Source organism: Salvelinus sp. IW2-2015, unplaced genomic scaffold (assembly GCF_002910315.2).
Source record: "Salvelinus sp. IW2-2015 unplaced genomic scaffold, ASM291031v2 Un_scaffold1209, whole genome shotgun sequence".
In the NCBI taxonomy this organism is placed as follows: domain Eukaryota; kingdom Metazoa; phylum Chordata; class Actinopteri; order Salmoniformes; family Salmonidae; genus Salvelinus; species Salvelinus sp. IW2-2015.
This window is the reverse complement of record NW_019942778.1, coordinates 97,554-123,612: the sequence shown is the minus strand read 5'-3', so window position 1 is coordinate 123,612 and position 26,059 is coordinate 97,554. Positions and strand designations below refer to the sequence as shown.

Sequence of the window (26,059 nt, the reverse complement as noted above, 5' to 3'; positions counted from 1 at the left end):
ATATCGCTTCGCCTTTTCTCTCAAAGCTCCTCTCTTGTACTCTCGCTCCTCTCTCCCTCTCTTCTACTTCAATCACGTTCTCCAATTCTTCGACAAAAGAAACACATACACAACGCCCTCCCCTCTCTCTTTCGCTGCCTCCAGCTCAGCTTTGGGGCGGCGATATTCTCCTGGTTGAGCCCAAGGTCCCTTACCATCCAATTCGTCCTCCCATGTCCAGAAATCCTGTGTAGGTGGGTCCTGTTGCCGCTTGACACGCCGCTTGGTCCGATTCTGGTGGTAATTCGTGTCACGATCGTCAATGGGAGAGAGAGAGGACCAAGGCGCAGCGTGTGGAAAATACATCTTCTCTTTATTAGAAGAAGGACAACGAAACAAAAACAACAAACAGACGAACGTGAAAGCTATCAAAGACTAAGTGCAAACATGCAACATAGACACAGACAATTACCACAAAACCCCAATGCCTATGACTGCCTTAAATATGGCTCTCAATCAGAGACAATGAACCACAGCTGCCTCTAATTGAGAACCAATCTAGGCAGCCATAGACATAACTAGACAACTACACTAGACACTACAAAAACACATACATTCCCCATGTCACACCCTGACCTAACTAAAAAACATAAAGAAACAAAGAAATACTAAGCGCCAGGGCGTGACAGTTTGTTGTGGCAGTTTAACATTACAAACCCATGAAAGGAAAGGGGGATACCTAGTCAGTTGTCGCAACTGAATGTATTCAACTGAAATGTGTCTTCCGCATTTAACCCAACCCCTCTGAATTAGAGAAGGTGTGGGAGGCTGCCTTAATCGACATCTTCGGCACCCGGGGAACAGTAGGTTAACTGCCTTGCTCAGGGGCAGAACGACAGATTTTCACCTTGTCAGCTCGGGGATTCGATCCAGCAACCTTCTGGTTACTGAGTGTGAGAGAGAGAGGAGTGTATCGGTGTCCACTTTATATATGCGCGTTTTAATAGGGGTAGGTATTTGAAAGAATGTCTAATTTTGATAGGGGCTGACCACAATTAGTCAACTGGTCGATTGTGTGGTCGATGGGCTGTTGGGTCGACCAAGATTTCTTTGCTCGAACAGAGCAAATATAATATACAGTGCCTTCGGAAAGTATTCAGGCCTCATGACTTTTTCCCACATTTGTTGCGTTACAGCTTTATTCTAAAATCGATTAAATACATTTTTTTCCTCACAATCTACACACAATACCCCATAATACCAAAGTGAAAACAGGTTTTTTAGACATTTTTGCAAATGTATAAAAAAAAAGAAACAGATACCTCTATTTACGTAAGTATTCAGACCCTTTTGATATGAGACTCAAAATTGAGCTCAGGTCCATCCTGCTTTCATTGATCATCCTTGATGTTTCTACAACTTGATTGGAGTCCACCTGTGGTAAATTCAATTGATTGACATGATTTGGAAAGGCACACACCTGTCTATGTAAGGTCCCACAGTTGACAGTGCATGTCAGCAAAAACCAAGCCATGAGGTCGAAGGAATTGTCCGTTGAGCTTCCAGACAGGATTGTATCGAGGCACAGATCTGGGGAAGGGTACCAAAACTTTTCCAGCATTGAAGGTCCCCAAGAACACAGTGGCCTCCATCATTTTTAAATGGAAGAAGTTTGGAACTACCAAGAGTGTAGAGCCCGGACTTGCGTCCGGACTTGAATCTGATCGAACATCTCTGGAGAGACCTGGACATTGCTGTGCAGCGACGTTCTCCATCCAACCTGACAGAGCTGAGAGGATCCGCAGAGAATAATGGAGAAACTCCCCAAATACAGGTGTGCCAAGCTTGTAGCGTCGTGCCCAGGAAGATGTGGAGGCTGTAATCGCTGCCAAAGGTGCTTCAACAAAGTACTGAGTGAAGGGTCTGAATACTCATGTCAATGTGATAGTTATTTTTATTGTTTTTAATACATTTGCAAACATTTCTAAAAAAAAGATTTTTGCTTTGTCATTATGGGGTATTGTGTAGATTGATGAGGAAAAATCTGTTTTCGAAATAAGGCTGTAACGTAACAAAATGTGAAAAAGTCAAGAGGTCTGAATACTTTCCTAACGCACTGTATACATGGCCCATTTTGGGATCTGATAGTATTTCTGATTGGCTTAACGCACCACCACTAATGAGCTGTGGAGCTTCTCAAAGTAATGTTTTCTTCACCTCGAACAGCAAGCAAACAAAGTCTGTTTTTACATCCGTTGAGAATGACAATAGCTCCAGTGGAAATGTCATAAATAGGCCACCTGATTTACTTCTAATCAGTGCTTGACTTGGACTAAATAGGTTCCGGTAAATTTGGGTGCTGGTACTGTTTATATTTAGGTGCAGGAGCTACACAATACTTTTGAGCTAATATTCTTCAAGTGGAACAGGAGCTCAAGCAGTAGAAAATTTGAGGTGCCGGTACACCAGCTCCGGTGAGATCTTGCCCAAGTCAAGCACGGCTTCTTATCCCTTGCGCAAATAGCCAACACTGTGTCTGTCTCGAGCACCACTCTGAGGGCCCAGAACAAGCAGCGCAAGCTTCTGCTGCTCAATTTAATCGTTGAAACAATGTTCCAAGTTCGTGGCTACGCATGGCCTGTCTATTTATAGGATACGTTTTTTAAATCAGGATATTTTCTACCTGCAGGCTGCAAAGTTTTTATTTGTTGTCTTTATGTATGCTATTTTTACATAGTTGGCAATCGCAATAGAAGTCACTTTTTAGATTTGTATCATTTTCATTTAGATTTGGATAAAATMTTGATTAACCAAATGACAATGATCTTGAGATATAACGATGCTATTATAAACGAAATTAAACTGTTCCACGAAAATGTGCATATACAAGCCATAACTGCCACGCAGATCAGTAGAAATGGTCAGATYAATTGCCATTCCACATGAGAAAAGTTGCCGACTCCTCGTGTAGCCTATTACCGGCAACGTTAGGAGAGTAATGGCAGTATCTGCAAAAGCCAGCAGGAGTAGGAGAATGGTTGGTTCAGGTTAAAGGTTTTTTTCTAGATCTAGATCTCTGGCTCCCTCTTGAGTCATTTGTGRGTTATTTCACCAAACAGTAAGCTTAAAGCATCAAACAAGRGCAATGCATATAGTTGATTTGATAAAAACACACAGTGTGTYRCTATATATGGAAAAATACACCTTTAAAAATGAAGACCAATCGATTGGTTGAAGAACGACTTTCAGTCTACCACAAAATGTAGAGTACTCACGTCTTAGCTAGCACCGAGCAGAAGGCAGAAGTTGCTGTCTGTTGTTCCAATTACTGGATGTTCTGATACAAATCTGATCATATTTTCACTGCACTTGACACACTCCAAACAATAAACACATCTTAGCGCTAGACATTTTGTCAGTGCTTATACATTTTCCTGCTAAATCATTTTACAGTTGTACATTTGATGTACTCGTATTCAATCATACTGGTTGTGATTTCCGTGTTCTTTGTGTTTTTTTTTACTTCAATGGGAAAATAGCCGGTATCCCTCTGAATGTGGAGGGTTGTAAATTGGCCAGTGTGCCAGTTGAAGGCAAATGGGCTGCTAGCCAGACCCCCCCCCAACCAAAACACACCACACACACACACACACACACACACACACACACACACACACACACACACACACACACACACACACACACACACACACACACACAGGAATCAGTCAGTCAGCCGATCCCTCAAGTGTTCCGTCTCTCTGTGTCTCCACTATCAATTAGCCGGGTCCCATTAGAGGTTGATTGTGCCCTCCAGTCACCAGTAATTGAGACGCTCCAGGCTGCCTCTTGTCTCTGTAGTCCCTCTCTGGTCTCTGTTCCTCTCTGTGTCTTTGTTCTGTACAGTGATTAGAACCCTCTCTAAAACCTCTCTTAGCCTACCACTGACTCCCACTGTTAGCATTCTACAGCGAGAGGTGGACGAGACGGTGGGCTGACGCTGTGTGTTTAAGTGTGTGTGTGTTTTTGTGTGTGTGTGTGTTTCTCTGTTTGGCCTGAGCTGAGAGATATTTGATGGGAGTGATGGTGTGTTTGTGTGTCACAGCTGTGTGTCGTGTGTTGTGGCAGCTTGCGTGTGTGAACTCTCCAGCTGAAACGGAAGCACTCGAGCAATGCTGGAGGCAGGCGCAAACTGTCATTATGCACATGTCTGCTGCTTTGTGCATTTTAATACAGAGTGGAAACACACACACACTTTCCCTGTTAGCCGGCCACTCAACACCCAGGACCTACTGAGAGCTCCATTTACGACACTTGACTTGATTGCTGTGGTAAAGCTGCATTCAAAACACTGAAAAGCTGCTGGCGATTGACAACTCTACACTTAACCTCTTGTTTTAAACCAGCAAACATGTAAACAAGCTTAGGACGTATAATGGAGTGATATAGCGCCTTTTTATCGCCATCTTGGTCATGTTCATGTTCATTCTTGTAGCATCTCTCTGTGTTTCAGACGAGTGGGGAATAGGAGTGCACATTTTGGGGAATATTCRGAGGTGGAAARTTTCCGTGGGAATTAACGGGAATATATGGGAATATATTGGAATTAACGGTAATATATTCAAATTAATATTAATACTATTTAAATGTAGATGTTTTTTGCGTTGGATATATATACCATATCATATGGAGACAGAAACATAAAACTTTTACCTTATCATAAGTCGACATAATTGTCTACTTTCAATAGAAATAAAAATATATATAATTTAGTTACGAATAGAACTTTAATTAAATGAGTTGACTCTTCACATGGGATGATTTCACTGAACAACAAAAGAAAGGGAGTATTGAATGACCTCCAATGATCRATCGCAACTCCCAAAAACGTTTTCAACAAACATCTGTAAAATGTTAGTCTAGAAACTAACGCTTTGGTCAAAAGCTTTGTCTTATCCCTAGACCTCCTCAATGTCCACCTCTTGAACATCAGACTCTGAGGCCTCATCTTCACTGTCACTTTCCAACCTTGCTGAGAATGGCTCGTTGTCAGGCTCAAAAAGACTCAAATTTGCTCGGATGGCCACCAATATTTCAACCCTTGTATTGGTCAGCCTGTTGCGTGCTTTGGTGTGTGTGTGTTCCCAAACAAGGACCACTTGCGCTCTGAGGCGGCTGATGTTGGTTGGGATTTGGAAGATGATGGAGGCAAAAGGGGAAAGAGCCTCAGATCCACAAAGTCCCTTCCACCGGGTGGCTGATGAGAAATGTTGGCACGACTGCCATATTGCATCTCCATCCCAAAGCCCTTGCTTGGAAGTGCCAAGAACCTTGCCCTCATCCAGACCAAGGTGGCGAGACACGGTAGTGATGACACCATAGGCCTTGTTGATCTCTGCACCAGACAGGATGCTCTTGCCAGCATACTTGGGGTCCAAAATGTACACTGCGGCGTGTWTGGGCTTCAGGCAGAAGTCTTCACGCTTTTTTATGTATTTCAGAACTGCAGTTTRCTCTGCTTGGAGCAACAGTGAAGTGGGCAGGGRYGTACGMATTTCTTCTCTTACATCTGCAAGCAGAGTCTGAACATCAGACAGGATGGCATTGTCTCCCTCAATCTGTGCAATGGCTACTGCTATAGGTTTCAGGAGTTTCAGGCTGCTTACCACTCTCTCCCAAAATACAACATCCAGGAGGATCCTCTTGATGGGACTGTCCATATCGGCAGACTGTGATATGGCCATTTCTTGGAGAGACTCCTTCCCCTCCAGGAGACTGTCAAACATGAAGACAACACCAACCAAGCGGGTGTTGCTGGGCAGCTTCAATGTGGTGCTCWTATTCTTCTCACTTTGCTTGYTYAGGTAGATTGCTGCTATACCTTGARGACCCTTCACATACCTAACCATTRCCTTGGCTCTCTTGTAGAGTYTATCCATTGTTTTCAGTGCCATGATGTRCTTGAGGAGCAAATTCAATGCATGAGCAGCACAGCCAATGTGTGATGTGAGGGTAGGACTCCTCCACTTCAGACCAAGCAGCCTTCATGTTCGGTCACCAGTGCAAATCCCMTCTGTGGTCCAAGGTCATTGATGACTGCCTTCAGCTCATCTGCAATGTAGAGACCGGTGTGTCTGTTGTCACCTGTGTCTGTGCTCTTGTAGAATACTGGTTGAGGGGTGGAGATGATGTAGTTAATTATTCCTTGCCCACGAACATTCGACCACCCATCAGAGATGATTCCAATACAGTCTGCTTTCTCTATGATTTGCTTGACCTTCACTTGAACTCTGTTGATCTCTGCATCTAGAAAATGAGTAGATAAAMCATGTCTGGTTGGAGYGGTYTATGCTGGGCGAAGAACATTCAGAAATCTCTCCCAATACACATTGCCTGTGAACATCAGAGGTGAACCAGTTGCATACACAGCTCGAGTAAGACATTCATCAGCATTTCTCTGACTACGTTCCTCCATTGAGTCAAAAAAACTTCTGATTCCAGGAGGACCATGAGCTGCTGCTATCGATAAGGTGTCCGATTCATCATTTTCACCTTGAATAGAAGTAGAGGTTGCTTGTTGTGAGCGCTGAGGGAACTTTTGTAACGGTCGTCGGATGAAGAAGGATCAGACCAAAGCGCAGCGTGGTAAGTGTTCATGATTATTTATTTAAACTGAACACTGAGACAAAATGGAACAACACGAAACAGTTCTGTCTGGTGCAGACACAAAACAGAAAACAACTACCCACAAAACACAGGTGGGAAAAAGCTGCCTAAGTATGATTCTCAATCAGAGACAACGATAGACAGAAAATGAACATAGAATGCCCACCCAAATCACACCCTGACCAAACCAAAATAGAGACATAAAAAGCTCTCTACGGTCAGGGCGTGACAACTTTATGCACTTGGCCAGATGATTCTGCATCTTTGGTTGCATTCTTCACATATGATTTGGCACAGTATTTGCACATGTACACAGCTTTTCCTTCTACATTAGCTGCAGTGAAATGTCTCCACACATCAGATAGTGCCCGTGGCATTTTCCTGTAAAGATTAGGAAAAAATGAGTAAAAAAACCCCAAAGACAATTCCATGTAGATAAATAGTTAAGCAGTTAGATTAAACAACTCCTTTGAAAGATAAATGTTTCAAATGAAACATGTATGGAAACATGTCAGGACCGACGCTGGAGATGAGAAGCAGGTACGGGGAGTCAATATTTAATAATGAACAGATATGAGACAAGACAGGAATAGCGTCAGCACACGGSTATACAAGGACATATGACAAGCAATGCTGAAGCGGGGAACAGAGCAGGGGGAACAGACAGATATAGGGGGTTAATAACAGAGGTGATTGAGTCCAGGTGAGTCCAATAATCGCTGATGCGCGTGATGGGGGGAAGGCAGGTGTGCGTAATGATGGTGGCAGGTGTGCGTAATGATGGTGGCAGGAGTGCATAATGCTGGCCTGGCGCTTGATGGCAGGATTGCGTATTGCTGGGGTGCCTGGCGCTCGATGGCAGGAGTACGTATTGCTGGGGAGCCTGGCGGCCCTCGAGCGCCAGGGGGGGAAGAGCGGGAGCAGGCGTAACAGAAACAGGTGAATTTACACTCCTCAGTTAGCAGGCTCAAGCAAGCTAAAACCCACATGGTAGCAAAATCTAACTAGTAGAAATTGTTAACAAGTTAGAAATTATTTAAACACTTTGCTATAGGCTACTATTTACTAGTTAACAAAAAATAATGTATGTCATATCAAATATATTCACCCCACCCAGTATTGTAATCAAAACTTACCAGAAAGCATGTAGTCCTTGGCTCAGACAGTGTAGTAGTGTGGGCTCAATAGCATCTCATTAGTGTGCAAGATCTTGAGAATCTGCCGTACATGTGATGGAAGAATGCACTGTGCATGCAGAGGGTTGCAATTCCATTGAATTGGGGATAGTTTCACCAAAATATGCCACAAGACCTACAATTGCCTTATGTGTATCCCACAAAAAAGGTTCACTGTTATAAGCTAACTTTTTTGATGAATTTAAGCAAAATTCCCCAAATTCCCGGGCTTAAGTTCCGACCCTATGCAACCCTAGTGGGGAATAGTTGTTTTTACAACTGTCAGATCCTACAATGGTGCCCCTCACACAAAACACACACACACACACACACACACACACACACACACACACACACACACAAGGGAGTCCGCCTTTTACTGCTAGTCCCTCCCAGTCTCGTACCCTTGCCACCAGGAAGTAACCATAGCTTTCGCAGTGACATGCTCCCATCGGGGTAGTGTTGACTCAGAGGTGCTAAAACCACACAGGACGCTCCCTCTACTGCACCCCCTCACATACCCCGAAGTGCTTTAGTCTGTCAGAGGCCTACTTCTTACTGTGGAGGGATACATTAGTGTCACACACAAAGTCACACACACTGCTCTGTTGTTCGGGTAGATTTATTGGTGTGTATTGTTTAAGTGCAGTGTGTGTCGTGTCACAAACTTCCTATTTCGCCCTCAGTTTGACTCTAGTTCGGAGAGATCTGTTTTCTCTCTCCTCTACTGGGAACAAACATTACTACCAGCTCCATACAGGTATAAAGCGTTTAAACCCGTCTTCCCAGTAAGCCTCTCTGAATGGGGATGATGAAAACAAGGCCTTAGTAGGCTTCATAAGCCCTCAGAGAACGTCAAATGGAGTTTCCTCCGTTACATCAAGGCATTGCAGTTCTCAACTTCAACCCGTGTTTCACCTTCAGGCGCCACTCAAAGCCACGACAGCTGTAAGTCTGCCAAAACAAGTGTATGCTGTTATATACAGCGTCAGGTTATCATGACTGACATTCCTTCCGTGTCCCAACGGTTCAGTACTAAGGCCATGTTGATTCATAGATTATGTGACTAATATATTTACATATTGTCTGATCATATAGTATTGTATTGATTGGTAATGTGAGTCGCCACAGGTGAATAGGGGAAGCAGAATACCACTAGCAGGATACTGTCTGAAGTTAATGTGTAATCAGGTGTGTGACAGCTAGGGGAATAACTGCTTCAGGTCGTGTGTGTGTGTGTGTGTGTGTGTGTGTGTGTGTGTGTGTGTGTGTGTGTGTGTGTGTGTGTGTGTGTGTGTTGTGTGTGTGTGTGTGTGTGTGTGTGTGTGTGTGTGTGTGTGTGTGTGTGTGTGTGTGTGTGTGTGTGTGTGTGTGTGTGTGATACCCACTGTATCAGCTGGTCAAACTCCATGTAATCAAATGCAAGTGCAGCGCAATCACAGGTGCCGTGCCCGCATAGTGTTGCTAGGCAACCCCGGTATGGAGGAGTGTCAGCTGTTTGACCACAAGGTATAGGCTGGAGCCACTGTTTGGGTTAGCACTGCTCCGGGCATCCCTCTCTCCTCCTCACCTTCTTATCTGCGGGCAGCGAATTGGATCGATCTCATTACTTGTCGCTCTGTGACCTCTAGACTGCACTCAGTCGTTGTTTCACTGTAAAGTACTGTAGTATTGGTGTTATAGTTGATTTTTAATTTGTTGTGTGTGAGTTACCTGCCACTTGGGTGCCAGTACTACCAGCTTTGAAAGAAGGTAGTTGTGTAACACTATGAAACTGTTTAGTTGAATTAAACGGGGGAGGCACAGTGTGTTAAAGTTGTGTTATGCGTTGTGTTTGACCGACCACAGGCTGTTGACTCTCCAACACCATAATGTACGGGTGTTGTAAAGAGAGAGCGGTATTTACGGGGTTAGTGTTATCTTGGTCCAGAGGTTGAAGTAATCTCAGTGAAACTGTCTGAGAGAGTGAAAGGCGGGAGCAGAGACACACACGCCGACTCAGTCACGCCACAAGACAGGACTCCTTAAGACGTAAACAAAGCTTCCGGTGAGGGTGCGTGCACACACACAACACACACACACACACACACACACACACACACACACACACACACACACACACACACACACACACACACACACCACACACACACACACACACCACACACACACACACACACACAACCACACACACACAACAATAGATTCTCTGTGATGTAAGAAAGTGTTTGTTGAAAGGGCAGTTGCAGGGCCAGCCCTACTGTGCTGCTAGCTGGCTGAGACCCAGCATGTGATGACAGCCTTAGAGAGAGGTGTGTGTGTCTGAGAGCGAGCCACAGTACAGTAGAACAGTGGTTAGTGTGACACTGTATTTGCTATGATCATGCCTTCAAGACAGGCTCCGAGAACTTGCTAGGTAAGAGGGAACTCTATTGAAATATTGCAGTAGAATTGTATCTCGGTTTTGGAAGTTGTATTTTGCTATTTACGACGGTTGTTATTTTGTAATAATAATGGTAATTTCAAGCCGGTGCAATTTCGCATTATTGTTGATTTAATGATCTAATTATTTTCGCTGTCTAGGTGGTCATATAACTGAATGATCCAGTTAAAAAACAAGTTATTCAMTTGCAGTGTAATTTGAGTGCTACTTGTGTTCAGTCTACCTGCAGGGCTAGACTATCTGTTGCCGTGACACGTCTCATGTCTAGTGTGTGTTTTTAGTGTGTAGGGTGGAGAGGGAGAGACTTATATACTCCCATCACGGTTACGTGTGTTGTCCCCATGACGTCAAAGCTAGGCACAACACCTACTGACTCGGTGGCGTTATTACGTTCTCATGAATAACCAGACTGTATTTACTCAAGGTTTGTTAATCATGCACATTGTTGATGAGAACAGCACTGTCTGCTCAGAATGGAGGAGATAGAAGGAGTGGGGATACTGGAAGAGAGGACAGGAGAGGATGAGGGGAATATGAGAAAACCAGAAAAGGATCGAAGGACAGGGGAAGATAGGAGTGGAAAAGTGACAGATAGGCAGTTGTGTTTGAAGTAGAGAACTCATTGTCAAAGCACCTGTCTCCCTACTTAGATTTTTTGTAATTATTATTATTTTTTTACCCCTTTTTCTCCCCAATGTCGTGGTTTCCAATTGGTAGTTACAGTCTTGTCCCATCACTGCAACTCCCGTACGGACTCGGGAGAGGCGAAGGTCGAGAGCCGCGCGTCCTCCGAAACGCGACCCAACCAAGCCGCACTGCTTCTTGACACAATTAACCCGGAAGCCAGCCACACCAATGTGTCAGAGGAAACACCGTACACCTGGCGACCGTGTCAGCGTGCATGCGCCCGGCCCGCCACAGGAGTCGCTAGAGCGCGATGGGACAAGGACAATCCCTCAAGGCCAAACTGCGCCACTCGGGAGGCCCTACTTTGATTTTCTATTCCAACAGTTTCTCCCTTTTCCGCACTACACTGGAATTCCCAAAGTAGAAATTCTGAATCGATCCCCTTTTTGAATATAGATTAAATGTGTCTTCTAAAATTTGCGCACCATTTGCTCTCTCAGCGGGTGTTTTTATTTAGCCAGAAGAATCTTTATTTTTAACCCCTCAGTACCAGGGGTATTTGGGTCAGGGGTATATCAGAGAAGGGGTCAGGGAAGTATTTTAGTAGTGTTGACGTGTGTGTGTGTGTGTGTGTGTGTGTGTGTGTGTGTGTGTGTGTGTGTGTGTGTGTGTGTGTGTGTGTGTGTGTGTGTGTGTGTGTGTGTGTGTGTGTGTGGTATCTCAGTCAAGCTGGGGGTATTTTAGTAGGGTCTGGGAGGGTATTTCAGGGTGGCTCGCGGGTAGTTCAGTGAAACGATGGTGGCATATGGGTCTGGGGTATTTAAAAAGACAGTGGGTATTTTAGTGAGTGGGGGATATTTGAACTTTGTAGCGAGCAGAGCCTGGTCTAAATTCCTTCTGGTTCTCAGGCTGTGTGCTCCCTGACCTCCCAGCATGTGTCGCCCTATAACAGCTGTTCTGGGGTCAGCGGCTCACTGACCTGGAGTCTGCTTCTGATTCGTGGTATGACATCATTGAAATATCTGATGTAGAATCAGAGGGCTGCTGTAGAAGGATGATATTGATATTAATGTTTTGAATAGCTAGTGTAATTTTAGTTTGTTTTCTATAAAGTACGACGTCTTATTTTTCTACATTGAACCTCTGCTCAGTCGAAACCCGTTTCACACTTATTGAATATCGTTGGGTTCGCCTCTATTTCAGTAAGATGTTTATGTAGGTTTGTTTGTAAGCGCTTTGGTGCAAAATGTAATGCTGGTGTATTGCTCGGGTGGGTGCTAGCTAATACCGATGGGGGAGATGAATTGCGCCTAGGTGTCTATCGAGACAGATTCCGTTTCGATGAGGTACCCTTGATTGAGTGTAGTCGCAATGGCCGCTCCTCAACAGTATGAACAGTGAAAATGGCTGCTGCTGTGGCGTATGAATCGATTGTTGTATTGCTCAGTCTCTCCCTGTTTGTTCACCTGAACCTGACCGTTGGCAACCCTTGAACTCTACCTTTGTATTGATGATGTCATTCGATGACTCAGTTCAATTTTGTCCACCTGGTGTTGACATTTGCGGCCAATGGGCTGTGTCGAAGTAGGGTCACATGGCCCTAAGCAAATTCTGTCGACCAATCACATCACCTGGCTGTTGATTGTTGACAGCTCAGCACAGCTGGGTCGGTATGGTTGCATTGGCTGGTATCTTAGTAACAGGGTCAAAGTAGAATGCTTTGTCGTCTAAGGTACTCCAGTGGAGGTGTGTGTCTGGCTTATTTGAATCCTGATTTGACTAGGCTATGTCATTAAACAATCTACTCACCTTACTCAGGGTCGGCACTCTGAAGTCAATCCCTGTAAACATGTCCCTAAACCCTAAGGCTGGCGATGTGTTTGTGATTGCTATTTTTGAGTAGGCTGCTGATAACTGCCGATGCGTTACTGACTGTGTGAGGAGTTTAGTTCAATCAGAATGTCAATTCAGAAGCACCTGTTGTAAGTTCTCTCTGTCTCTCTCTTCTTCTCCTCCAGATTGAGAACATTGATGCCTGCCTCAGTTTCCTGGCAGCCAAAGGTGTCAACATACAGGGCCTGTCTGCAGAAGGTAAATGCTCACCAGTCACACACACCTGCTGAGACTACATTGACTGACTGTAGTGGATAGAATATTGTGCTTTCCTCTCTGTGTCTCATCTCTCTCTCTCTCCTTCTTCCTACCTCTTCATCTCATTCTCGTTTTCTCTCTCTCTCTCCCTGCCTATTTCCCCCTCTCCCCCGCTCTCCTTACACAGAGATCCGGAATGGGAATCTGAAGGCCATTCTGGGGCTCTTCTTCAGCCTGTCTCGCTACAAGCAGCAGCAGGCCCACCGCCAGTACTCCCAGCCCCACCTTAACCCCCAGCCCCAGAGCCCTCAACCACCCCTGAGCCAGCAGACCAGTGCCCCTGCCCAGRTCAGRAGCCACCCTGRCCCCCCTACGCATGAGACTCCGGCCCCCACAGCACAAGCAGCCCAGAAAACAGCACAGGCCGAGATGCAGTCCAGGTAAACCTGTTGGATCACCGCTGCACTGATGCATTCTGGAAGATGTAGTTCGTAATACTTCGACTTTTAAATGTCTTCCCTCTTTCCCTCTGCCGATGTCATCAATGTTCAATTTACCGTCTCTTGTCTTGTTTCCTCGCTCGTTCCAGTTGTCTTAGCTCCAGTCTTCTGTAAATGTCAAATCAGCCTTTCTGTCTCTCCCGTCCTCCATATCGCTCTCTCCTTCTCTTTCTTTCTCTCTCTCCTCTAGGGATGGGTCTCAGCGTAAACTGCTCGGGTTTTCCCTTGGTCAGAAAAAGTCCTCTAGGTCAGCTCTTTTTCTCTCCCTCTTCCTCTCTCGCTCTTCTTTGTGGTCATGCATCTTCCTCCTCCACTCCTCCTCGTCTTCTAATTCTCCCCCTTTCCGCACTATTTCCAGAGCAGGTAGAAGTTGCCCATAACAGCTGATACAGGGTCAGATTTTTTCCCCCCAACATGTAATAGTTCTGGTTACTATAGAGGTGTTGTTAATATGATCCTAGATCTGTGGTAAGGGCAACTTCTACCGTTAACTACTATTCTACTCTGCATGAGTTTTGAAGAGAGGGGACTCCAGGCTCCATTTTGGAAAGTCCTGTTTGACTCTGGCATCACACGCCTCATTTGGCATGTCTGCTTTAGATAACCCCTGTGTGTGTGTGTGTTTGTGTGTCTGCGTGTGATGTGCATGTGTGTGTGCGCGCACACGAGAATGTGAGAGAGCATTTCTCATGAGAGAGCGTCTCACTGTGAGTATGACCTTAATAATTAACTGAGACGGAGGAGTGGATGGCTTGAATTTGGTTGTATGTTATGCTAACGGATGGGATAGGCCACTACTGCTATCCTACTACTACTGTACTGTGATCTGTGGGATAATGTTTATTCAGTGATGTCACACACTTTATACATTCATCTGGGCCCATATTCAAAAATTGTCATAAAGTAGTACTGACCTAGGATCGGTTTAGCCTTTTATATCATTATTAAAAAGAAGGGCCTAGTCCTAGAGTAACACTCCTACTCTGAGAGGTTTTTATGAATGATGGCCAAAAACGTTGTTTTACAAGCATGTCACTGTTTTCTARACCAAATGACTGCGTTAAATGAAGTGAAATTGAGGATGTGTTGTTGCGTGCTGCCTAAACCCCACATAGCAGGCGTACAAAGATGCCTGAACGGAGTCCTCACGTCCGTTTTCCAGGGGAAACAGAAGTTAGGTTTGAAAATACTGTATACCTAAAAACCGGAAGCATCTGCTTTTTGCCTGCCCAGCGGAGAGTGCATGCTGTCCATCCCTGGTAGTTTAGCACCTGCTCCTAGTCTAATTTACAAAACAGTGCAGTAGCGCCGCCCTCTGGTCAGCATGTGTAACTGCAGYTTAATATTCAGCTGGGCGTAAGTACATTCAATATCTGGAATGGTGTTTTCCTCCTTTTCAGATTGTAATGTGTTTCTCCTCCACTGCTTTTCCTATCGTTAAAAAAATTAAATAATTATCGACTTGAATGAAAACTGTCTTGATGTGCAGTCAGGGGGAGGGAGCATAGGTGACATTAGGGTAATTTCACGATTACGATTTAATGTGGCCACATCCTGAATGGGAACAGACAGAATACGTTTCATCATGTAAACAGGGTATTTCATGAATAGGCTAGCAGTGAAGCATGTGACTTAGTATCTCACTCAGAATTAAACARTATTATACACGAATAACATTTTTAAGTGTGTTCATTTAAGAACGCTCATGCCATCAGGGTCTTTGTCGTCGGACAGGAACTTAATAATGACTTATAGCCCAGTGTAATTCACAAGACAGTTAATTCACGGGCTAACAACAGTCTTTTGACTCACCGTAATTGAAAGTCAAATGAGCTGGACCTATTCTCCCACTAACAAAAGCCCATGCAGTCCTGCTTGGTCATGTAAAGGGCATGCCTTTTTTTAAAAGGTCACTCACTCAGTGTAGCAAGAACGAAATAAGAGTTGATGTTTTTCACCAGTATTGAACTACCGGTCATATTTTGTTTATCAGACCAATGCCGACAGCCACAGAATTATGTTTCCTCCACCGATGTTGAATTAGCAATTTATAGGCCTATGTGAAAGACGGACCCAGCTAGAATGCTGTCTTTGACTCCTGGCTGCACAGGAGATTAGCTAATAATATGGGGTTACAGATGGGTGGAAAAATATTGGACGTATTGCCTAATCCTTGCTGTTTGTGCCATTGAGTCTAAACGCTCTATTGCTCTCCCGCTCAGACTTCCAGGCCCTAGTGCGAGGGTGTCCACTGCTGGCAGTGACATCGCACCTCGCGGGTCGGTTGGCGCCGCCGGCAACCGGCGWAGTCAGGGCTTCACAGACAAGACCAAACCAGCCGCTCACAAAGGTACGTCTGTCCTTCGCACGCATGCACACTCACAAACATACATACATACACTACCGGTCAAAAGTTTTAGAACACCTACTCATTCAAGGGTTTTTCTTTATTTTTACTATTTTCTACATGGTAGAATAATAGTGAAGACATCAAAACTATGAAATAACACAATGTAGTCACCAAAAAAGTGTTAAACAAATTCTTAAAATAGCTACCCTTTGCCTTGATGACAGCTTTGCACACTCTTGGAATTCTCTCAACCAGCTTCATGAGATAGTCACCTGGAATTAATTTCAATTAACAGGTGTGCCTTCTTTAAAGTTATCAGTTGTGTTGTGACAAGGTAGGGGTGGAATACAGAAGATAGCCCTATTTAGTAAAATACCAAGATCATATTATGGCAAGAACAGCTCAAATAAGCAAAGAGAAACGACAGTCCATCATTACTTTAAAGACATGAAGGTCAGTCAATACGGAACATTTCAAGAACTTTGAAAGTTTCTTCAAGTGCAGTCGAAAAAACCATCAAGCGCTATGATGAAACTGGCTCTCATGAGGACCGCCACAGGAATGGAAGACCCAGAGTTACCTCTGCTGCAGAGGATACGTTCATTAGAGTTACCAGCCTCAGAAATTGCAGCCCAYATAAATGCTTCACAGAATTCAAGTAACAAACACATCTCAACATCAACTGTTCAGAGGAGACTGTGTGAATCAGGCCTTCATGATCAAATCAAATTTTATTGGTCACATACACATGGTTAACAGATGTTAATGCGTGTGTAGTGAAATGCTTGTGCTTCTAGTTCTGCACATGCTGCCAGTAATATCTAACAGGTCATCTAACAATTTCCACAAACAACTACCTAATACACAGAAATCTAAAGAGGATAAAATAAGAATATGTACATATAAATATATCAATGAGAGAGGACCGAGCGGCATAGTTAAGATGCAATAGATGGTATAAATACAGTATATACATATGAGATGGAGTGATTGTAAGATATGTAAACATTTATAAGTGGCATTATTTAAAAGTGGCTAGTGATCCATTTATTAAAGTGGCCAATGATTGTGAGTCTGTATGTAGGCAGCTTGCCTAACTCGGTGTTAGTTGCATGGACTGATTTAAACAGTCATGAATGGCCTGAGATACAGTTGAAGTCGGAAGTTTACATACACCATAGCCAAATACATTTAAACTCGTTTTCACAATTCCTGACATTTAATCCTAGTAAAAATTCCCTGTCTTTAGGTCAGTTAGGATCACCACTTTATTTTAAGAATGTGAAATGTCAGAAAAACAGTTGAGAGAAGGATTTATTTCAGCTTTTATTTCTTTCATCACATTCCCAGGGGGTCAGAAGTTTACATACACTCAATTAGTATTTGGTAGCATTGCTTTAAATTGATTTAACTTGGGTCAAACGTTTTGGGTAGCTTTCCACAAGCTTCCCACAATAAGTTGGGTAATATTTTGGCCCATTCCTCCTGACAGACTAGTGTAACTGAGTCAACAGCTTTTTTTCAGTTTTGCCCACAAATTTTCTATAGGACTGAGGTCAGGGGCTTTGTGATGGTCACTCCAATACCTTGACTTTGTTGTCCTTAAGCCATTTTGCCACAACTTTGGAAGTATGCTTGGAGTCATTGTCCATTGGAAGACCCATTTCGACCAAGCTTTAACTTCCTGACTGATGTCTTGAGATGTTGCTCAATATATCCACATAATTTTCTTCCCTCATGTGATGCATCTATTTTGTGAAGTGCACCAGTCCCTCCTGCAGCAAAGCACCCACAACATGATGCTGCCACCCCGTGCTTCACGGTTGAGATGGTGTTCTTCGGCTTGCAAGCCTCCCCCTTTTTCCTCCAAACATAACGATGGTTTTTATGGCCAAACAGTTCTGTTTTGTTTCATCAGACCAGAGACATTTCTCCAAAAAGTACAATCTTTTCCCCATGTGCAGTTACAAACAGTAGTCTGTTTTTTTATGGCGGTTTTGGAGCAGTGGCTTCTTCCTTGCGAGCGGCCTTTCAGGTTATGTCGATTTAGGACTCGTTTTACTGTGCATATAGATACTTTTGTACCTTTTTATCCAGCATCTTTCCAAGGTCCTTGCTGTTGTTCTGGGATTGATTTTCACCTTCGCACCAAAGTACGTTCAGCTCTAGCAGCCAGAACGCGTCTCCTTCCTGAGCGGTATGACAGCTGCGTGGTCCCATGGTGTTTATACTTGCGTACTATTGTTTGTACAGATGAACGTGGTACCTTCAGGCATTTGGAAATTGCTTCCAAGGATGAACCAGACTTGTGGATGTCTACAATTATTTTTCTGAGGTCTTGGCTGATTTCTTTAGACTTTCCCATGATGTCAAGCAAAGAGGCACAAAGTAGTTGTGGCCTTCCTGTGACATCGGGCGCTGTAAGTGTCCTGGAAGGCAGGTAGTTTGCCCCTGGTGATGCGTTGTGCAGACTGCACCACCGTCTGGAGAGCCTTGCGGTTGAAGGTAGTGCAGTTMCCGTACCAGACGGTGATACAGCCCGACAGGATGCTCTCAATTGTGCGTCTGTAACAGTTTGTGAGGGTTTTAGGTGACAAGCCAAATTTCTTCAGCCTCCTGAGGTTGAAGAGGCACTGTTGCACCGCCTTCGCCACKCTGTCTGTGTGGGTGGACCATTTCAGTTTGTCCGTGATGTGTACGCCGAGGAACTTAAAACTTTCCAAATTCTCCACTGCTGTTCCGTCGGTGTGGATGGGGGGGGGTGCTCCCTCTGCTGTTTCCTGAAGTCCACGATCATCTCCTTTGTTTTGTTGACATTGAGTGAGAGGTTATTTTCCTGTAGGTTGTTTTCCTGTCTCGTCGCTGTTGGTAATCAAGCCCACTACTGTTGTGTCGTCCTCAAACGTGATGATTGAGTTGGAGGCGTGCATTGCCACGCAGTCATGGGTGAACAGGGAGTACAAGAGGGGGCTGAGCACGCACTCTTGTGGGGCCCCAGTGTTGAGGATCAGCGACGTGGAGATGTTGTTTCCTACCTTCACCACCTGGGGGCGGCCAGTCAGAAAGTCCAGGACACAATTGCACAGGGTGGGGTTGAGACCCATGGCCTCAAGCTTAATGATGAGCTTGGAGGGTACTATGGTGTTGAATTGCTGCAAAGAAACCACTACTAAAGGACACCAAAAAGAAGAAAAGACTTGCTTGGGCCAAGAAATACAAGCAATGGACATTAGACCAGTGGAAATGTGTCCTTTGGTCTGGAGTCCAAATTGGAGATTTTTGGTTCCAACCGCTGTGTCTTTGTGAGACACGTTGTGGGTGAACGGATGATCTCTGCATGTGTATTTCCCCCTGTAAAGCATGGAGGACGAGGTGTTATGGTGTGGGGGTGCTTTGCTGGTGACTCTGTCTGTGATTTATTTAGAATTCAAGGCACACTTAACCAGCATGTCTACCACAGCATCCTGCAGCGATACGCTGGTTTGGGCTATCATTTGTTTTTCAACAGGACAATGACCCAACACACTTCTAGGCTGTGTAAGGGCTATTTCACCAAGAAGGAGAGTGATAAGTGCTGTATCAGATGACCTGGCCTCCACAATCCCCCGACCTCAACCCAATTGAGATGGTTTGGGATGAGTTGGACCGCGGAGTGAAGGAAAAGCAGCCAACAAGTGCTTAGCATATGTGGGAACTCCTTCAAGACTGTTGGAAAAGCATTCCAGGTGAAGCTGATTGAGAGAATGCCAAGAGTGTGCAAAGATGTCACCAAGGCAAATGGTGGCTATTTGAAGAATCTCAAATATAAAATATATTTATATATWTTTTMMGGGGTTACTACATGATTCCATTTGTTATTTCACAGTTTTGATGTCTTCAAAATGATATGTCATACACTGCATTTGAGGAACAATTGTAAAGTAAMTCTACTTTGAAAGTTGATCAATTTGTAAACTCATTTTTGAGAAATCACCTTTGAATGTTTTGGTATCTTGTGAAGAGCTTTTCTTTGTCTACACCCATTCAGCATCGTTCCCACCCTCTTAGGCTTTAGCCCCACCCATCTTGTTTCTCCCTTGACGCTCACACTTGACGCTCTGGCCGATGATTTGTTTACCTCTGGATAACATGAAAACAGCCTAACCAGCTCTGCTGGCGACAATTTCATTAAGCTWTTTTGCAGACTGGTTAACTGAAACCAGCCATATTCAACGGGTGTTGTACACACGTCACGTTAGCTAATGCGCTAGCTAACGTTAGCTAGTTAAACAACAATGAACATAGTGCCAACAATGCCACAGTGCCGGGAGCTAACCAACCAGGTTCAATGTTAGCTAGCTAACATTAAGCTCTAACTAGGTAAGCAAACGGCTCTGGGAAACTAATAATAACGTCAGCTAGGGAGCCAGCCATGCTAGCTAACAGTACACTTTAGCTTGCAATGAAACCACTTTGTCAAAATTAGAAACGTGTAATATCTGAAAATGTTGCTAGCTAACGCTAGACTATCTTACCTGTTTACATCATCATGCATGATGGACACTTCTCCCTGTCAGGAATGCCACTCGACGGTTGCCCTTAATTTGAAGATGTAATCCGGAGACAGGTGTTTCCTCCATCTCTTTAGCTATCAGACTCTAATTTCACTGATTTCAAAACTCGATCCTCCAGAAAGTAGAGAGCAACACGTATGCAGTTCCACTACGCAATACATTTTTTCAAAAGCTGCGTTCGACAGGATTACCAACACAGACTGACGAGCTCAAATAGACAGAAGCCCTCTATATGGCAGACCAATCCGAACTCCTCTCTCGGCATGTCCAGCCCACTCATTATCTCAGCCAATCACGGCAAGTGGGAAGGTAGCCTTATTTTTCTGTGGCTTAACCAACAGAACAGGCTCGTAATTTAACAATTGTATTCGTATTTACAGATGGCGTACAAGTTGGTTATTAAGGTACTTGAAAGTTCACATGTTCGAGAAGGTGTTTCTGCCGAAAAGCATTTTGCAAAAAAAAAACATTTTTTACGTTCAAACGGCTCTTCTGTGAAGCTGCGACTTGCGACATACGCCTAGTTTCCTGAATCGGGTCATAAATGCCTAAACCACCTGTCAAGTCATTAACGCTGACAGACTGTCCTGGTCATGATGTGGATGATGATGTCTGTGAGTATGGCAGCTATCCTAATCAGGCCGTTATGGTGTGGGAGGCCTTAGGAGTCCCCCTTTCTCAGAATAGACCAGGGCCTATCCACAAAGCGTCTCAGAGTACAGTAGGAGTGCTGATCTAAGACCTGTCCATATAATATTATTCATTATGAGCTAAAAGGCTAAACTGATTCTAGATCAGCACTCCTGCTTTGTGGATACGGGTCCCTGAGTGCAGACACCCTCTCCCACCCACAATGCACTCCATCAGTGTTGGAGCACTTTACTGATATGTGAGTGAGTTGGGCCATGAAATAGAGAGTTCATCTTTGTTACCCATATTGGGGGCATAAAAGGTTATTCGTTAGATAGACAATTTTGTGAGTCAAACTAGATATGATTTATGGTGCCAGATGCTTCACCTATTTACCTGGCTGGTCATGTGATTTTTCCATCTTGGCAAAGGGAGCTTTGGGATACAGAAATGAACAGGACGAGCTTCAATGCTGTGTATTTCGAGGACAATCAAAACACTGCGTGTGGTTGTGTGTGTGTGTGTGTGTGCCTGCGTTCATTTGTGCGTTTATATGCACGTGACACTGACCTATAGAGAGTGTGTGTGCTGCATGTCTCCTCGCTAAATGACATTGATATGGGTTACAAGGTGAGGTGACAGTGTGTGATTTATAGAGGTGCGTGTGTGTGTGTGTGTGTGTGTGTGTTAGATTTAGTGTTGCGCTATAAAGGTTACCATGACCTCTAGTTGGTTCCTGGTATGACTGCTATGCACTGTGCTCTGTCTAACCTCGCACGTGCTTGCCTATAGTAGGACACTGTGAATGACCTATGAGTACTGTAGGGCTGTGGCGATCATGACATGTTGTCCTCCGGTTATTGTCATGCAAAAGTCTGCCGGGTCTCACGGTAATTTACCTTGKATTACCATAAACACGGTTASCATCTCCAGGCCTCCGTGCTTTATATCGTATGGTGTGCCCCGGATCAATTTCCTAAATCAATTACCATTGCTTGGCCTGCATCTTGTTGGTGTGTAGTCGCACAAATCAAAAATCGGACAAAATCGTTATCCCGGACACACTTTCTGGGCTGAGACAAGAATGGTATTATTCCTACAAGGGAAAAAATACGTGATTAAAATGATACTCACCTGAGTTTGTTTTTATTCATTTGACCCTGTGTTAACCTTTACTATCACACGGCCTCTCGTCTTCTCATGTCGCGTTGAACTCACGTTGTACATTCTCCACAGCCCAGGGGCTGTTACCGTAGAACTATAYTTCTATTTCTATGGCGATTACGGTGTGACTGGTGTCTGTCTACTGTTACTGTATTCAGATAGACTGACAATCTGTTTACTGTATTGACTTCATGCGACTCCATTGTCTGCTGTGTTTAGCCAGGGTGAATCCGCTTGACTGTGTGTTCAGTGAGAGGTTTTATATAGCTTCTCTGCACTGCTGTCACCACTCAGCTCGTCTACTCGGTTGTTTATAGACTCACGGTGTTTGTCTTTTACAGTCTAAAGTCATTACCCTGTATTAGACTGTATGAAAGATGGGGGGGGGGAGAGATGGAGGGAAGAGAGAACGAGAGGGTGGTGTGTGTGTGTGTGTGTGTGTGATCTGAAGGGTGCAGAGGGACAGACAGCAGGTAGGAGGGGAGGAAGGTTTGGAATCATCTCCCCCCCCCTAACCACCTACCTTCCCTGTTGAGTCGCTGCCAAATCCCTCCCCCCTCACCCAAATCACTCCTGCACAACAGTTCCACTCAGGCTGCACTACGTGGAACATGTATCAGAGTTTGGGACTCGACTTCTTCTCGCAGCTTCTTTTGGCCTACTCTACTGGGACAGTGATACAGCAGCGCTTATGAGGTTTGTCATCTGTCTTTTCACCGCTCTCCCCGTAGCCTCACTAAGTGCTCTGAAACTCAACTTGAGATGAGTGCACGCCAGTCTAGCTTTCTCCTAAGTCATACATTATGCCGCTGTGAGATTTGTATGACAGWTGGGATTCGACCCAGACGTATAGTACTATCGGTCATGGTCTTTTACCTAGTTACCAGACTCGGGGTCATATTGTGTTTTTTAAATCGTATACTCTTTTAATACAACATTTTACTTAGTAAGCTTTACTGTACCAAGTTAGCAACAATTTATTAGCGGGAAGATTCAGTGATTTTACTACCTTGAAATAAAATGCTGAAGATGCTAATGCTCAGTAGAAACTGCCGGTTCTTTTGTCCGGCCTGAATTGTTCTGTGTCAATGGTGCTGACAGTAGAATGGAGAACGGGTCGCTGGAAGCATCCTGTTGTATACAGTGGAGAGACATGAGCATACAGTTGGCCTTCCTCTTATGCTTTACGTTAACACAAGGTGACAGCAGCAATGTATTCAGAGAGAGAGAGAGATTTGTGACCTGTTGCCACAAGAAAAGGGCAACCGGTGAAGAACAAACACCATTGTAAATACAACGTTATAAATACAACCTTATAAATACAACTTTATAAATACAACCTTTTGTACTTTAACTGTTTACACATGGTTACGACACTGTACATAGCCATAATATGACATTTGAAATGTCTCTATTCCTTTGGAACTTTTGTGAGTGTAATGTTTACTGTTCATTTTTTATCGTTTATTTCACTTTTGTATATTATCTACTTCACTTGCTTTGGCAATGTAGACATATGTTTCCCATCCCAATAAAGCCCTTTACGTGTAATTGAGAGAGAGAGAGAGTGTGTGTGTGAAGACAGTGCTGAATGAATGGCCAGTGGATGAGCTGTAGCCTCTCTGTTTGAGTCTATTCATGTGGAGGAACTTTAAAAGTTTCACTCCAAACAAAGACTAGCTGTCCCACTCACTCACAAGGGCACAATGAGTGAGGTGTGCGTGCGTGTGTGCGCGCACGTCTGTTATCTGAACTTGGGGATATGAGTAAGCAGTTTAAACAAATGACATATTGTTCTCCTTAATAGAAGTCATCTATATTAAATTAAATTAGATTAAACTTTGTAATTGAACATATAAGCAAAAAAAAAACAAGTAACTTTCAGTGTTTATTTATTTATTTATTTATAGGGTATTTCTGGCTTAGCTATCTGTGTACAGCTAAAACATGATTGCTCTGTGGGCAGTCCTGGCAATATGTCTTAAGCTATTTCTTTAAGTATCATACTGTATGTTGCTAAAAAGGCTTTTCCTGAATCTAGACACATTTATAATCATATGTTTAGGCGGTGTGTCATTCTAAACTGTATACAGCGTCTATAAGTYTGATACTGCTCTTTCCCCCCAGACTCAGTCATGGTTTCATGTTAAGGCGCTATGTCTATCTCTATACCGTYCCTACGGAATGTATTCAGACTCCTTGACTTTTTCCAKATTTTGTTAGGTAACAGCCTTATTGTAAAATTGATTAAATTGTTCCCCCCCTAATCTGTCTACACACAATACCCCATAATGACAAAGCAAAAACTGTGTGAGAGAGATTGCAATCATTAGAAAACCATTTTGCAATTATGTTAGCACAGCTGAAAACTGTTGTTCTGATTAAAGAAGCAATACAACTGGCCTTCTTTATACGAGGTGAGTATTTGGAGCATCAGCATTTGTGGGTTCGAATACAGGCTCAAAATGGCCAGAAACAAATAACTTTCTGAAACTCGTCAGTCTATTCTTGTTCTGAGAAATGAAGGCTATTCCATGCGAGACATTGCCAAGAAGCTGAAGATCTCGTACTAGTCCCTTCACAGAACAGCACAAACTGGCTCTAAAACAGAACAGAAGAGGAGTGGGAGGCCCCGGTGCACAACCAAGCAAGAAGACAAGTACATTAGAGTGTCTACTTTGAGAAACAGAAGCCTCACAAATCCTCAAATGGCAGCTTCATTAAATAGTCCCCGCAAAACATCAGTCTCAACGTCAACAGTGAAGAGGCAACTCTGGGATGCTGGCCTTCTAGCAGAGTTTCTCTGTCCAGTGTCTGTGTTCTTTTGCCCATCTTAATCTCTTTTTTATTGGCCAATCTGAGATATGGCTTTTTCTTTGAACTCTGCCTAGAAGGCCAGCATCCCGGAGTCGCCTCTTCACTGTTGACGTTGAGACTGGTGTTTTGCGGAACTATTTAATGAAGCTGCCAGTTGAGGACCTGTGAGGCATCTGTTTCTCAAAACTAGACACTCTAATGACTTGTCCTCTTGCTCAGTTGTGCACCAGGGGCCTCTCACTCCTCTTTATATTCTGGTTAGAGACAGTTTGTTGCTGTTCTGTGAAGGTAGTAGTACACAGCGTTGACCGAGATCTTCAGTTTCTTGGCAATTTCTCTCATGGAATGCTTTCATTTCAAAACCAAGGACATTTCTTAGTGACCCCAAACTTTGAACGGTGGTGTAAGTATTCAGACCCTTTACTCAGTACTTTGTTGAAGCACCTTTGGCAACGATTACAGCCTCGACTTTTCTTGGGTATGAGGCTTGGCACACCTGTATTTGGGGAGTTTCTCCCATTCTCTCTGCAGATCCTCTCAAGCTCTGTCAGGTTGGAGGGAGTGTCGCTGCTGAGATTTGAATCGGGTTCAATACCGGGTTCTGATTGGTGCCACTCAAGGACATTCAGAGACTTGTCCCGAAGCCACTTCTGCATTGTCTTGGTGTGTGCTTAGGGTCATTGTCCCCACATCTGAAGTCCTGAGCGCTCTGGAGCAGGTTTTCATCAAGGATCTCTCTGTACTTTGCTCCTTCATCTTTGCCTTGATCCTGCTAGTCTCCCTGTCCCTCCTGAAAAACATCCCACAGCATGATGCTGCCACCCCATGCTTCATCTTAGGGATGATGCCAGATTTCCTCCAGATGTGATGCTTGGCATTCAGGCCAAAGAGTTCAATCTTGGTTCATCAGACCAGAGTATCCTGTTTCTCATGGTTTGAGAGTCCTTAGGTGCCTTTTGGCAAACTCCAAGCGGGCTGTCATGTGCCTTTTACTGAGGAGTGGCTTCTGTCTGATTGGTGGAGTACTGCAGAGATGGTTGTCCTTCTGAAGGTTCTGCCCATCT

General features: G+C 44.1%; 1 protein-coding gene across 1 annotated transcript in view; it reads left to right on the top strand.

Moving 5' to 3' along the window:
* The window catches only part of LOC112070038 (neuron navigator 2-like), a gene marked incomplete at its 3' end in the record, with an annotated part of 148,064 nt that overhangs the window by 41,468 nt on the left and 80,537 nt on the right, over positions 1-26,059 (top strand). The window contains 4 exon segments of the mRNA XM_070438820.1: positions 12,909-12,981; positions 13,169-13,421; positions 13,672-13,728; positions 15,704-15,831. Coding sequence (XP_070294921.1) covers positions 12,909-12,981; positions 13,169-13,421; positions 13,672-13,728; positions 15,704-15,831 — 511 coding nt within the window.